The sequence below is a fragment of the Podarcis erhardii genome, assembly GCF_964252035.2.
Source record: "Podarcis erhardii genome assembly, chromosome: 7".
Taxonomy (NCBI): domain Eukaryota; kingdom Metazoa; phylum Chordata; class Lepidosauria; order Squamata; family Lacertidae; genus Podarcis; species Podarcis erhardii.
In genome coordinates this window covers 74,975,008-74,989,202 of record NC_138511.1, presented here as the reverse complement: position 1 = coordinate 74,989,202, position 14,195 = coordinate 74,975,008, and the positions used below count along the sequence as shown (strand labels likewise).

General features: G+C 41.1%; 1 protein-coding gene across 5 annotated transcripts in view; it reads left to right on the top strand.

Moving 5' to 3' along the window:
- LOC309345944 (sulfotransferase 2B1-like) overlaps positions 1-12,063 on the top strand; it is a 39,318-nt gene extending 27,255 nt beyond the window's left edge. For all 5 annotated transcript variants that reach the window (XM_081869457.1, XM_081869455.1, XM_081869459.1 and 2 more), the window contains 5 exons: positions 1,240-1,448; positions 2,170-2,296; positions 2,731-2,825; positions 10,529-10,709; positions 11,861-12,063. In XM_081869457.1, coding sequence (XP_081725583.1) covers positions 1,240-1,448; positions 2,170-2,296; positions 2,731-2,825; positions 10,529-10,709; positions 11,861-11,970 — 722 coding nt within the window. In that variant the 3' untranslated portion in view covers positions 11,971-12,063. The remainder of the gene's footprint in view (positions 1-1,239; positions 1,449-2,169; positions 2,297-2,730; positions 2,826-10,528; positions 10,710-11,860) is intronic.
- Positions 12,064-14,195: the final 2,132 nt, after the last annotated feature.

The window sequence follows — 14,195 nt, the reverse complement described above, 5'->3', positions numbered from 1 at the left end:
TCAGAGGGCAAGCCAATGCTGCTGTCAAACCAGCAAGAGGAGGACTTCAAGAGGAGCTGTGGTGTGGCACGAGGGGCTCAGCTGCATGGTGGGCTTGGTGGGAAGGGAACTGCAGGGCTGTAGCTGCAACAAGCATTTTTATTACTTCTGTTTTCTCGAATGATTTGCTCATGTCAAAAGCAATTGTATTTCAGGATATTCATCTCTGAATGTTGTTTCTTTATATAGAAAGTTAAGTGATATGTCTGTTATAGATTAGTCACACTGCTGACATCCTTACCTGCTACACCGTCATCAAAATGGTTCAATTTGATTCACCATGTCATGAATTTTTGGATTCCTGCTTGTGTAGGAGGGTGCTGAGTAACTTGCTGGTCTCAGAAATTCATTCCAATTTTTATGACCCTCTTAATTGATTTTGCAAGAGGCAGACAAGTGCTATTGAATAATAATAATACTAATAATAATAATAATAATAATAATCTATTATTTATGCCCCTGGCTGGGCTTCCCCAGCCACTCTGGGTGGCTTCCAACAAAATACTAAAATACAGTAATCCATCAAAGATTAAAAACTTCCCTAAACAGGGCTGCTTTCAGATGTCTTCTAAAAGTCTGGTAGTTGTTCTCGTTGACATCTGGTGGGCGGATGCCACTACCAAGAAGGCCCTCTGCCTGGTTCCCTGTAACTTGGCTTCTTGCAGTGAGAGAACCACCAGAAGGCCCTCAGCGCTGGACCTCATTGTCCGGGTAGAACGATGGGTTGGAGACTCTCCTTCAGGAATACTGGATCGAGATCATTTAGGGCTTTAAAGGTCAGCACCAACACTTTGAATTGTGCTCGGGAACTTACTGGGAGCGAATGTAGGTCTTTTAAGACTGGTGTTATATGGTCTCGGCGGCCGCTCCCAGTCAGCAGTCTAGCTGCAGAATTCTGGATTAGTTGTAGTTTCCGGGTCACCTTCAAAGGTAGCCCCACATAGAGCGCATTGCAGCAGTCCAAGCGAGAGATAACCAGAGCATGCACCACTCTGGTGAGACAGTCCACAGGCAGGTAGGGTCTCAGCCTGCATACCAGATGGAGCTGGTAAACAGCTGCCCTGGACACAGAATTGACCTGTACTTCCATGGACAGCTGTGAGTCCAAAATGACATGAAAGGGGAGAGGGAACAAAATAAAATAAATGTGTTTATTGCAGAATCAAGAGGGGTTGAGAAGACTACCTAATATTCCTCTAGGTACCCACTGGATGCAGGAGATCCTGGGCTTAATCTGGCATGATGGGGACCCCTCCTGGGTTCAGAGTTTACTAGTGTGGAACCGGTCACCTTGGATTGAGAGTGTTCCAGGCCTACAGGTTGCCTTGAAATATCCTGCACCCAGGCTCCTGGCATCTCACCTGCCTTTCCACATTTTCCCCAAGTCCTTCCTGCACTCCAAGGCTAAGGTAAGAGAGTAGAAATTGACACGTCAACCCTGCTTTTGGCTCCTGGCCAATCTGTTAAGCAACATGACATGTTCAGTCTTTCAAACACTTCACCTACGACCATATCACCGTGGGCAACTTCTGTCATGATCACAGCTAGTTAGAGAAGGCTTATATATCCCCACCCCAGATGTTGTGGTTGTGGTGAAAATTCCACTTTGCCTCTCACTTTACATTTAACCTGCACCTAAGTAACTCCCACCGTTCCTGGAAAAATCTTGTTTGAGAAGTCATCCACATTTTTCAAAATTTTGGGGAAAGGTGGTTAGTCTCCAACTGAGTTGTGTCTGGTGAAAAGGTGGGGGGGGGGTTATTGTGAAATTATTAATCCTGTAGGATTCACATAAATTTTGGACAGGTTGCTTAGAGGTAAGGAAGGGCAAGTATCTAACCCAAAAAGGTGGTGAGAAAACTCCTGCCCAAATCCATGCTGGAGTAAGATGATATGCTGCAAGAGGTTTATCAGAAAACCACAAGCATCAAGCACCAAATCTTACAAGCACCTGTCCTGTGAGTATAGGGTGGCATACAAATTTAATTAATATAAACAAACAATAACACTAAATTAAAATACAAAGACTTTGCTTCGTTTTCATGAGACCCACCTAAGCTGCCTCAGTCTGTCTCTAGTTAGGGCTGCTTCTCTTGCCTTCCCTAAATATGTCCCCTCTCTCTCTTCAAGGTTATCTATACCATGCGTAATCCCAAAGATGTGATGATCTCATCCTATCATTTCAACAAGGGCTTAAAAGCAGTGGAGGACCCTGGAACTTTGGAAGAGTACATGGAGGAGTTCCTGAGTGGGAGTGGTAGGGAAAGGGGAAAATCAGCCCCTCTCATTTGTTCTACCTCACTGTTCACTATGTTATCAAGGCTCTTTCCTGCTCTTTCCTCTCGCAGTATTCACCTCGCAGTACTCACCTCATTTTCCAAAAAAAGTAATGAATGTAATTAAAAGGAGAATTGGAATGGATGCAAAATGTAGGGAGAGGATATTGTGAATCCCCAACTCCAGTGTTGTAGACGATATTACATATCTTTCCAGTGTAAATAGAATCATGAAACAGCTCAGCCACTAACTGATATTTGGACTTGTTGTATCTGGGTGGCGTTGGAAGTTCCCTGCTACTGTTCTTGTTGATCAGGTGAAGAATAAAGGTCTTTTCTAGGTTCCTGACTGGTGCATCCTCTATGTCTTTCCTTTCCCCTTCAAAACTCTTTACATTCCACCTTGCTCTTTAAGTGTCTTATGGTTCCTGGTTTGAGCATGTGAAAAACTGGATGGAAATGAAGGACAGATCCAACTTCTTCTTCATCACCTACGAAGAACTACAGCAGGTATATTTATGCCCCCAGGTTATGTCTCCAACTTTGTGTCATGTGACATATCATTTTGACATTTTTTTTAGTTCTTAAAAAAGTATTGTACAATTGGTAAGGTGACTCTGATTTAGAGAAGTACAAGTGTGGGGTTAGGATTGCAGTCATTCTTGTTACCTTGATTTCACAGTTGAGTATAAAGTTGCCACCCTATTTCGTTTCACGTCAGGGAGGGACAGGTTAGTTATAAGTGCAGAAGTAAAGGAATTTTAAATTTCATTTCATTAATAAGCCAAAGATTTAAAGTGGTAAGAATGGGCAGTCAGGTCCAGAAGGCTCTCCCCTCTTTGACGAAAAGACCAGGATTTTAACTGTGGAGCAGTGATAAAACTGACAAGTATCTAAAAGCTTTGGGACTTCTAACACGATAAAGTTTTGAACCCCCTTCCTAGGGAGCAGGGAAGGAGGGGGGACGTTTTGGACTGTGCATACCTGCAAGAGAGAGGGAAAGAGTTTAAAATCCACTGCTCAAACTTGGGAACGGTCTACCAGTAGACAAAGACTGTCGTCTTTTGAATTGCGCTCTAACTGTCAATAGAAGGTTCGCTGACAGCAAGAGAGATACATTGTGATCAGTTATCCTACTTTGTTGCAAGAAAGAGAGAAAGTAACTGGAAAGTTAAAAAGATTGGAACTGTTTATTTTTCTCGGTTGGAGTTTTAAAAGGTTATTTCTTTTTTGGACTATTGCAACTGTTTCCCCCTAGAGGGAGTTTCAGAAATTGTTACAAGGGGAATTTTCCACTGGTAAACAGAAACTGTGTATCTGGGTGACCTTGGCTCTTCTATTGTTTAAGTGTTATGGCAGATGGGAAAGAAAAAGTAGATTTGTCACTCCCAGAAAGAACAACCAGGTCTGGGAAGACCTTGGGGCAGCGAAGGCAATCAGCTGCTGGTCTCACTACTTTATCTGTGACTGTACCAACACAACCTAAGTCTAGTGGAATGTCTTCAGAAGATGCTTTAGCGAACGCACTGGCCAAGATTAATGAATCATTGGTGCAACTTAGCACGAGGGTCGAAGAGACAAACACGATTGTGGATGAGACCACAGTGAAGGTCGATACCGCAACCACTAAAATTGACTTAAATACAGAAACTTTAAATGGTTTGGGACAAAAGGTAAACATTAATACAGAATCTATCCAGAAATTGTTGCAGGGATCCACTTTGACCCGACAGACTGCAGATGAAGCTAAGGAGAAAGCTGCTGCTGTGGAATTTAAGGTAACACAATTGGAAACAGAGAAGGTTCCAGACCTAGAGAAAAAAATTGAAGACCATAAACTGACGCTGTCTATGATTGAATTGAAGGAAAAACAGACGAACTTAAGGATTAGACCTGTACCCGAATTGGAGGAGGGCACCCTGATAGATTTTTTGACACAGGAATTTGCAGAGTTTTGGAAGTCGGATTTGAAACAAGAAGAATTTAAAATTGTGAGGGCCTTCAGACTAGGAAAAGGAGGAAAGAAGATCAATATAAGGGACTGTCTGATTACCCTCCAATCCAAAGAAGAGAGAGACAAAATCTTGGGTTTGCATTTTCAGAATCCTTTGATAATTCTGCAATCAAGAGTGGAAATTTTTAAAGATATACCGAAACATCTTTTGGATCTTAGATCCAATTTTGGAGATTTGGTTGCCCTTCTGAGAAGGAACAAAATCATTTTCAGGTGGGAATTCCCCCAAGGCCTATCCTTTGGTTACAAAGGAAGAAAGATAAAAATAAGATCAGTTGAGGAAAAAGACAAGTTTTTGGGAAACCACGAAGAAGATCTGCAGAAAGAACTTGGAAAAGAGCCAGAAGTTTTGGACAAGAGTTCACCAAAAAGAGGGAAATCAACACCACCGACTGATATAGACAAAGTACTGGGCGCTGGTGGAGGAAAAGCAGAGTAATTACATCATGACACTGCAAGTACTAAGTTGGAATGTGAATGGACTGAACTCCCCGGAAAAAAGGCAGAGAGTTTTTCATTTATTAAAAAAAGAACAATTGGATTTGATCTGTTTAGAAGAAACACATGTGACAAGGCTACATCGGAAGATTTTGAGTAACAAAAGATTAGGACATGAATTTATTTCATCAGATAAAGTTAAGAAAAGAGGAGTAGTACTTTATGCAAAGGAGAGCCTGTCACCGGAATTATTATTTAAAGATGACCAAGGAAGGTTTGTTGCAATTGAAATTCAATCACAAGGAGAGAAGTTTTTGATAGTAGGTATTTATGCACCAAATGAGGGGAAATCGGAATTTTTCAAGAAGTTGCATGAAATTCTGATGGACTATTTGGACTATAACATGATCTTGATGGGAGATATGAATGGAGTGGTGTCTACTAATATGGATAAGGCCCAGAGACAGGTGGTTACAAAAGATGGCAGATTACCAAAGACGTTTTTTGACATGGCCGACAATATGGACCTTGCTGACATTTGGAGAACTAAGAATCCCTTGGGAAGAGAAGGAACTTTCTTCTCTGAAGCCAAAATGACATGGACAAGAATTGACCAAATTTGGGTAACTGGGGGGCTCCCCCAAAGATTAAAAAAGTGGAAATTTGCCACAAAACTTGCTCCGACCACAATGCGGTGAAGATGGAAATGAAACTAACACCAATTGGTTCCTTTAGATGGAGGATGAATGACACCTTGTTTAGGAATGAAGGAGTGTTTAAGAAGGCCCAAAAAACCTTGAGAGACTATTTTGAGACAAACATGAATACCACTGTTGAAAAAAGAGTAATATGGGACGCAAGTAAAGCAGTTTTGAGAGGGTTTTTGATACAACAGAATGCAATTAAGAAGAGAGTTCAAAATGAAAAAAGGATAAAATTTTGAAGAAAATAAAGGAAGGAGAAAAGAGACTGAGAGCAAAACCAAAATCACAGGAGTTCCTGAAAGAGATAAAGTTATATCAAGTACAATATATGAAATTGATGAATCAGGAAATAGAATGGAAGATTAAACAGATGAGACAAAAGACATTTGAATTGGCTAATAAATGTGGAAAACTGCTGGCTTGGCAAATGAAAAAAAGACAAAAACTTAACACTATTACCAATTTGGAAGTGGAGGGAAAGAATATACAGAATCCTGTGGAGATTAGGAAGTGTTTTCAGAAATATTTTAAACAGCTATATACACAGGAGACCCAGAAAGAAATGGATATTGACTGATTTTTGAAAATAAATGGATTACAAAAAATCTCTCAAGCGAAGAAGTTAATGCTGAATTATAAAATAACAGATCAAGAGGTGGAAGGAGCCATTCAGAATATGAAATTGGGCAAATCTCTAGGGCCGGATGGCTTGACTTCAAGATATTATAGATCTTTGAAAGAATGGCTAGTACAGCCTTTGAAGGAAGTTTGCAATGAAATACTGGAGGGGGGAAAGGCACCAGAGTCGTGGAAAGAAGCTTATATTACACTTATACCGAAAACAGAGTCTGAGAAGACACAGCTTAAGAACTATCGCCCCATATCTCTGCTCAATGTGGATTTCTCTAACCGCTGCTCATCTCTGCGTTTGCTCAGAGCCTTTGGAATGTGGCCTTTGACATAAAGGTTTTAAAAACCATATTGTATAATGTCTGGAATCGATACAAAGATTTGTTGGAAAGTAAAACCCCCAGGTGGTTGTCACCAATGGAAGCTAAGGCTGTGAAAAAACTTAATATGGACCCTGACTGGCCAAAATATTCTGAAATTTTAGAACAAGAGGGTGAAAAGCTAAAAATTCAGAGTTATGATAAGCTAAAGCATAGAGTTTGAGATTGGTTGCACTACCATCAGATAAATGAGACATTTAAGCAAGACAGGAAATTAGGATTCCAGAAGGAGAGGTCAAAGTTAGAAACAGAACTGTTAGAACCCAATACTAAGAATTTGTCTAGAATGTATAACTTGCTGCTGAAATGGAATACACAAGAAGAAACGGTTAAATCAGCTATGATTAAATGGGCACAGGATATAGGTCATGACATCATGTTTGCTGACTGGGAACAGTTATGGACCACTGGTATTAAGTTTACGGCATGTAGTGCCTTAAAAGAGAACATAATGAAAATGATATATAGGTGGTACATGACCCCAGTCAAGCTTGCAAAGATTTACCATTTGCCCAATAACAATTGCTGGAAATGCAATGAGTCGGAAGGAACCTTCTACCACCTTTGGTGGACCTGCCCAAGGATTAAAGCCTACTGGGAAATGATCTATAATGAAATTAAGAAAGTCCTTAAGTGGACGTTTTTAAAGAAACCAGAGGCTTTTCTCTTGGGCATGGTGGGCCAATTGGTACCAAAGAAGGATAGGACATTCTTTATGTATGCAACTACAGTGGCAAGAATTCTTTTAGCAAAGTATTGGAAGACGCAAGAACTACCTACTCTGGAGGAATGGCAGACAAAGGTGACCGAATTTATGGAACTGGCAGAGATGACCGGCAGAATCCGTGACCAGAGGAAAGAGGCGGTGGAAGAGGACTGGAAAAAATTTAAAGTATATCTTAAAAACTGCTGCAAAATTGAGGACTGTTAAGATGTTAAGGGGTGAGAAACAGAGAATTACAGCTGTAAATAATAATTTTATGGAAACTTAAAGAGAACCAATAGAAAACTTGATTAAAGGGTTGCTAACAAATCTTTTGGAATAAGGATGCAGCGAAAGGGAGGTATGGGGAAGTCATGTTTTATGTTTATTTGTTTTTTCTGTGTTGCGTTTGTTTTCTTTTTTCTTGTTTATTGTTGTGAAAACTAATAAAAAATATTTTTTTTTTTAAAAAATGGAATGTGGCCTTTGAAGTCCGAAAGGCTTGCCTGGTAGCTGTGCAGCCGAAGCGGGCTGGACGCCAGGACTTATCTGAGCAATAAATTTTCTTTAGATAAAGATCAAGCGGGCTTTCTCCCGGGGAGACATTTATCAGATAATACAAGGAATATAATTAATATTTTAGAAAAATTACAAGTGAATATTAATACTAAAGAAGTTTTGATATTTATGGACGCAGAGAAAGCCTTTGACAACATTTCTTAGAGCTTTATGAAGAAAAATTTACAGGGAATTGGGGTAGGCCAAGGTTTTGAAAACGGTATAGGTGCAGTTTACTCAGAACAAAAAGCAAAATTAATTGTGAACAATGTAATTACAGAAGAATTTAAGACTGAGAAAGGAACACGACAGGGCTGCCCAATCTCCCCATTGCTTTTTATATCGGTCCTGGAGGTTTTGCTCAATATGATTAGAAAGGACCAGTTGGTTAAAGGTATACAAGTCGGAGCCAAACAGTATAAATTGAAAGCATTCGCTGATGATTTAGTTTTGACATTACAGGAGCCAGAATCCAGTACTAAAAGAGTATTACAATTAATTCAAGAATTTGGTCAGGTTGCAGGTTTTAAGTTGAACAAGTTGAAAACTAAGGTGTTAGAGAAAAATCTTACAGTGATTGAGAAAGAGAGGTTTCAGAAGGAGACAGGATTAACCTTGGTTAAGAAAGTGAAAGACCTGGGGGTTAATATGACTGCTAAGAATGTGAATTTATTCAAATATAACTATGAAAAATGCTGGATGGAAGTGAAAAAGGATCTAGAAATATGGTCAAATTTGAAGTTATCATTGCTAGGCCGAATTGCTGCGATAAAGATAAATGTATTGCCAAGGATGTTGTACTTGTTTCAAACATTGCAAATTTTGGACAAGATGGACTGTTTCAAGAAGTGGCAGAGAGACATTTCTAGATTTGTCTGGTAGGGCAAGAAGCCTCGAATAAAATTTAAGATTTTAACTGACGCTAAAGAAAGAGGTGGATTTGCCCTGCCAGACCAGAAGCTTTATTATGAATCAGCCACTTTTTGCTGTTATAGATAGGTAGCCGTGTTGGTCTGCCATAGTCAAAACAAAATAAAAAAATTCCTTCCAGTAGCACCTTAAAGACCAACTAAGTTAGTTCTAGGTATGAGCTTTCGTGTGCATGCACACTTCTTCAGATAAGAACTAACTTAGTTGGTCTAACTTAGAACTAACTTAGTTGGTCTTTAAGGTGCTACTGGAAGGATTTTTTTTATTTTGTTTTGACTATGGCAGACCAACACGGCTACCTATCTATAACTGGAAATATGGAAGGCACCACATTGAGCTGCATGAAATGGAAGTCCATCAACCACTTTTTGCTGAATGAGAGAATGGCTGCTTCTTGAAAACACAGACATTTTGGATCTAGAAGGTTTTAATAATGTTTTTGGGTGGCATGCATATTTGTGGTATGACAAGGTCAAAGCACATAAAGCTTTTAAAAACCATATTGTTAGGAAAGCACTGTTTAATGTCTGCATAAGATATAAGGATTTGCTTGAAAATAAAACTCCAAGGTGGTTGTCACCAATGGAAGCTAAGGCTCTGAAAAAACTCAATATGGAGGCAAATTGGCCGAAATATTGGGAAATTTTGGAACAAGAAGAAGACAGATTAAAACTGCAGAGTTTTGACAAATTAAAAAACAAAGTATGAGACTGGCTTCATTATTATCAAATAAGGGAGACTTAAAATTTGGATAAGAAAATTGGTTTTCAGGTGGAAAAATCAAAATTGGAAACAGAATTGTTAGATCCTAAAACTAAGAATTTGTCAAGAAGGTATAACCTGCTGTTGAAATGGAATACACAGGATGAAACGGTTAAATCTGTTATGATTAAATGGGCACAAGATGATGGACATAACATTATGATGTGGAAAAAATTTAAAGTTTATCTTCAGAAAGGTTGTAAAATTAAGGAATGTTAGAAAGATGTTGGAATAAAACTATGTGGTTTTAGCAGAAAAGATATAAAGGATTAAGCAAAAATGAATTGGTGAAAGAAGAGAATGTAAAATCACAGTATATTAAGATAAATTATTAAGATAAAAACAAAGTTGGAAAGGATTTGCTGAAATATCTAACTGAATTAGAATACAAAAATGGGAGGTGTGAGGAGGTCAAGGAAGTAAGTGAATGAAAGCAAGTGATGTAAAGGGTTGACTTGTTTTTTCCCCCCTGTTTTTGGATGTTTGTTTCTTATGTATTGTTCTTTCTTTCTTTCTTTTTTTATTGTTCTGTTTTGACTTATATTTTTTCTTTTGTTTTTTTCTGTAACCTTTAAAAAAAATCCTAATAAAATTTATTCAAAAAACCCCCCCACAAAAAACAACAACTGACAAGTATCTGGAGAGATCACTTCTTCCCCTACAATATGCTATTCTGTATTTAATTCAATGTCTTCTAATTCAGTGCTGACTCCTGTGCTGACTTTGAGGTTGACAAACATTTGCATGATTTTTGCCAAGTGCTCCCTGCAAACGGACACAATTGCCTTTGTTTTCTTCCTAATAATAATAATAATAATAATAATAATAATAATAAAAAATTTTATTTAGACCCCACCCTCCCTGGCCAGAGCCTGGTTAACAACAGTAAAATCACAGTAAAAACATAATGGGGGGGGGAGAGAAAGCAATTTAAAATACAGGTTAAAATGCAATTTAAAATGCAGCTTCATCAAAACCATAAGGGGAGGGAACCATAATGGTCAGACTGAGTCCAAACCAAAGGCCAGGTGGAATAGATCTCCCTATGGCAGTGTGAATGTGAGGATTCACTCATTTGCTTTTTCCTTCGGCAGGACCTACGAGGAAGTGTGAAGAGGATTTGTCATTTTATTGGTAAAGAGCTGAATAGTCAGCAAATCGACTCTGTGGTGGAAAATGCCTCCTTCCAAAAGATGAAGGACAACAAGATGACCAATAATACTCAATTTCCAGATACCCATTTTGATCACACAAAAGCAAAGCTCATGAGGAAAGGTAACAATTTACATGACAGACCAAGGCCATGGCTTATGCAAGCTATGAAGAACCTTTGTGTGTGCATGTGAGTGTGAGAGAGGGAGGGAGGGAGGGAGGTGGGGAGGAGAGAAAAAAAGAGGTGTCAGGGTGTGTGTGGCGGGAATTTGACTCAGTTCACCTTAAGTGAACCTACTTAACTGACACTTTCTTGTACTGAAACACAACCATTCTTTGAAATTCACACTACTCCAGATTTTTCAATGCTGTATTCCAGACAAGTACAGTGGTGCCTCGCAAGACGAAAAGAATCCGTTCCGCGATTCTCTTCGTATAGCGGTTTTTTTCGTCTTGTGAAGCAAGCCCATTGACAGCTTAGCGGATTAGCGCTATTAGCGGTTTAGCGGCTTTTAGCAGCTTATCAGCTTAGCGGATCAGCTGATAAGCGGCTTAGCGGCTTTGAAAAAGGCGGGAGGGGAAAAAACCCGCAGGAACTCGCAAGACATTTTCGTCTTGCGAAGCAAGCCTATAGGGAAATTTGTTTTGCGAAGCGCCTCCAAAACGGAAAACCCTTTCGTCTAGCAGGTTTTCCGTCTTGCGAGGCGTTCGTCTTGCGGGGCACCACTGTAATCGGTACAAAATGTCACTGCTAGCATAATGTAGGCATGTAAATGCATATACTGACAATAACATACATATTTGCAACAAAAGCAACAACAACCTGTTTCTTGCATGAAAAATGTGTAATTAGGACAAATTTGCATTAAAATGCTGGTGGATTTTTGAAGGATTTTTTTAAAAAATTACAAACGGATTTTATAATGTGGACAACTGAATTTAAGCTTGGGGGGGGGGAAGGAGAAAAGGAGAGAAACCAAAATTGAAAGATTTGCCCATTCTTACTTGTGAAGCAGCTAAGTAAGTCTAGGCCATCGACATGGAAGCATAACTACTCCTGGGGTACTAGTTGAAGGAGGGCCTGGGAAGAACAGCCAAGGAGCAGGTCCTGCTATTCCTTAAAAAAAGCCACCTGAGGCAGCTGCCTTGATTCATCCAGTGGAAAGGCAAGTCCTGAGCAAGATGAAATGGTGTCCTGAGTTTAGTTGAAGTAAATTTAGTGGATCTTTTTTTGTGGTTACCAAGTGGTTTCACACCCTCTTGTGTTGTTCCAGGTATCTGTGGGGACTGGAAGAACCACCTGACCGTGGCACAGAATGAACACTTTGACCGTGTTTATCGTGAGAACATGCAGGGTCTGCGCATGACATTTCCATGGGATTGAAGAATGTCAGATTATTCCTCCTGCTATTTTTGATCCTCATGCCTCTCATGGTTGAAGTGTGTCCTGCTAAATAAACAGATTTCTGAATAGAAATTATATGGTTTTGTTGTGTGACTCCTTTTAAGGGTGTGGGTTTTTTTTTTAAGCTTCTGGGCTCTCAGCACCTACAGGAATTTATTAAAATGTCCCTTCTGGCTCCCTGTACAGTGGTGCCTCGCAAGATGAAATTAATTCGTTCCGCAAGTTTTTTCTTCTTGCGAGTTTTTCATCTTGCGAAGCACGGTTTCCCATAGGAATGCATTGAAAATCAATTAATGCGTTCCTATGGAGACCGCTTGCCAGGCTGGCGGTGCGGAGAAGGGCTTTTCTCCCCACCGCAAGCCTTCAGGACAGGTACGGGAACAGAGGGGAAGGCGCGAGTGCTGTTCTGAATGTTGACGGTGGGGAGGAAAAACCCTCCTCCCATCGCAAGCCCCGGGAACAGAGGAGAAGCGCTGCGCTCCTTCCCCTCTGTTCCCGTACCTGTCCGAAGGCTGGCGGTGGGGCGGAGAGACCTCCTCCCGCCGCCAGCCTTCGGAAGGCTGCTTTGAAGGCTGGCGGCGGGAGGAGGTCTCTCCGCCCCACCGCCAGCCTTCAGACAGGTACGGGAACAGAGGGGAAGGAGCGCAGCGCTTCTCCTCTGTTCCCGGGGCTTGCGATGGGAGGAGGGTTTTTCCTCCCCACCATCAACATTCAGAACAGCATTCTGAATGTTGGCGGTGGGAAGGAAAACCCTCCTCCCACCGCAAGTCTTCAGGACAGCCATCCGAAGGCTGGCGCGGGGAGAAGGTCTCTCCGCCCCGCTGTCCCGGAGATTTCCCTATGGGTTTTCGTCTGGCGAAGGAAGCCCATAGGGAAATTCGTTTTGCGAAGCGCCTCCAAAACGGAAAACCCTTTCGTCTAGCGGGTTTTTCGTCTTGCTAGGCGGTCGTCTTGCGGGGCACCACTGTAGTTCATCCGCTCAGCTGCGTTTACTTGAGTTACCATGGGAACAAGATGTTTTTCATGGGTGTTCCAGTAAGATCGGGCAAACTACAGAAAGTCGCAGGAGTAATTTTAATTCGTTTAAGTTGTTTACTTTGATACTGTCACTCCTTTTCACTCTACCAGACAGGTTTATGAGCCCTCCATCCCACACAAATGGGATGGAGGGCTCATATGCCCCGCCCCCAATTCTTCAGGCTGCAGCAGCCTCATTCTTCCATCATTGCCTGCTTTTATGTCGCTGGTGGTTCTGGTATTTTTGAACAGAAATTGAATGGCTCTATTGTGATTGTTAATTTTGTGGCTCCTTATTATTATTATTATTATTAAGCTTCTGGTCTCTCAACACCTACTGGAATGCATTAAAATGTCCCTCTTGGCTCCCTGACGTTTATCAGCAAGGCTGATACTCTGGTCTTTTCCTTGGAAGGTAGGAAGTGGGTTATCAGCATACTCTTGTATGACCAGTTTCCTTGGATCTGAAGTGGTAAGGTCAATGATGGAAAATCACTCCTTCAAGTCCATCTCTTCCTATCTCTTTCTCCTCTGGAGGGTGGCAGGAATCGTTCTGTGTGCTGTATCTTTCACAGCCACTTTGGTGTGTTCTGAGGTCAGCAACTGCTGCCCTAGCTCCTCAGGCCCAGAAGTGGTGTCTGGGGTGAGAGAATGCAATCAATTTTGCAGCTACAGCGTCACATCATGGCTCCCGACTGCCCTACTTCTCTGCATCGTATTTCTCCAGGGGCTCATCTCTTACAATGGATGATCTTCTTCCTCCCTAATGGCACCCCACCTGTGTTGCTGTTCCAGCACATCCCACTCAGCTCTATTGAGAAACTCTGCATTTTGCCCTGTACTGTACAGGATCGCCCTGCAATTTTTCCATTCACCTCTCCATCCAGGGAAGCAAGAAGCATTATCAGAGTGAAGGAGCACCTCACAGCCAGGCAGAAGCACACAGAGGAAGCTCAATGATGGTGAAAGATGCAGCCTAGGGAAAGGGGGAATGGCCGGAGGAATCCCAAGGGCCAGATAAGAGAGGTGTGGAGGGCTGCAATTAGCCATGAAGGCCAAGGCTTTCATTCTTACCTTGTGTGTTTATTCAGAAGCAAAATCCACAGAGTTCAATAATAAATGTACATAGGTCTGTCACTTTACAATGCAGTCCTACGGATATTTACACAGCAATCTGAATCACCCTG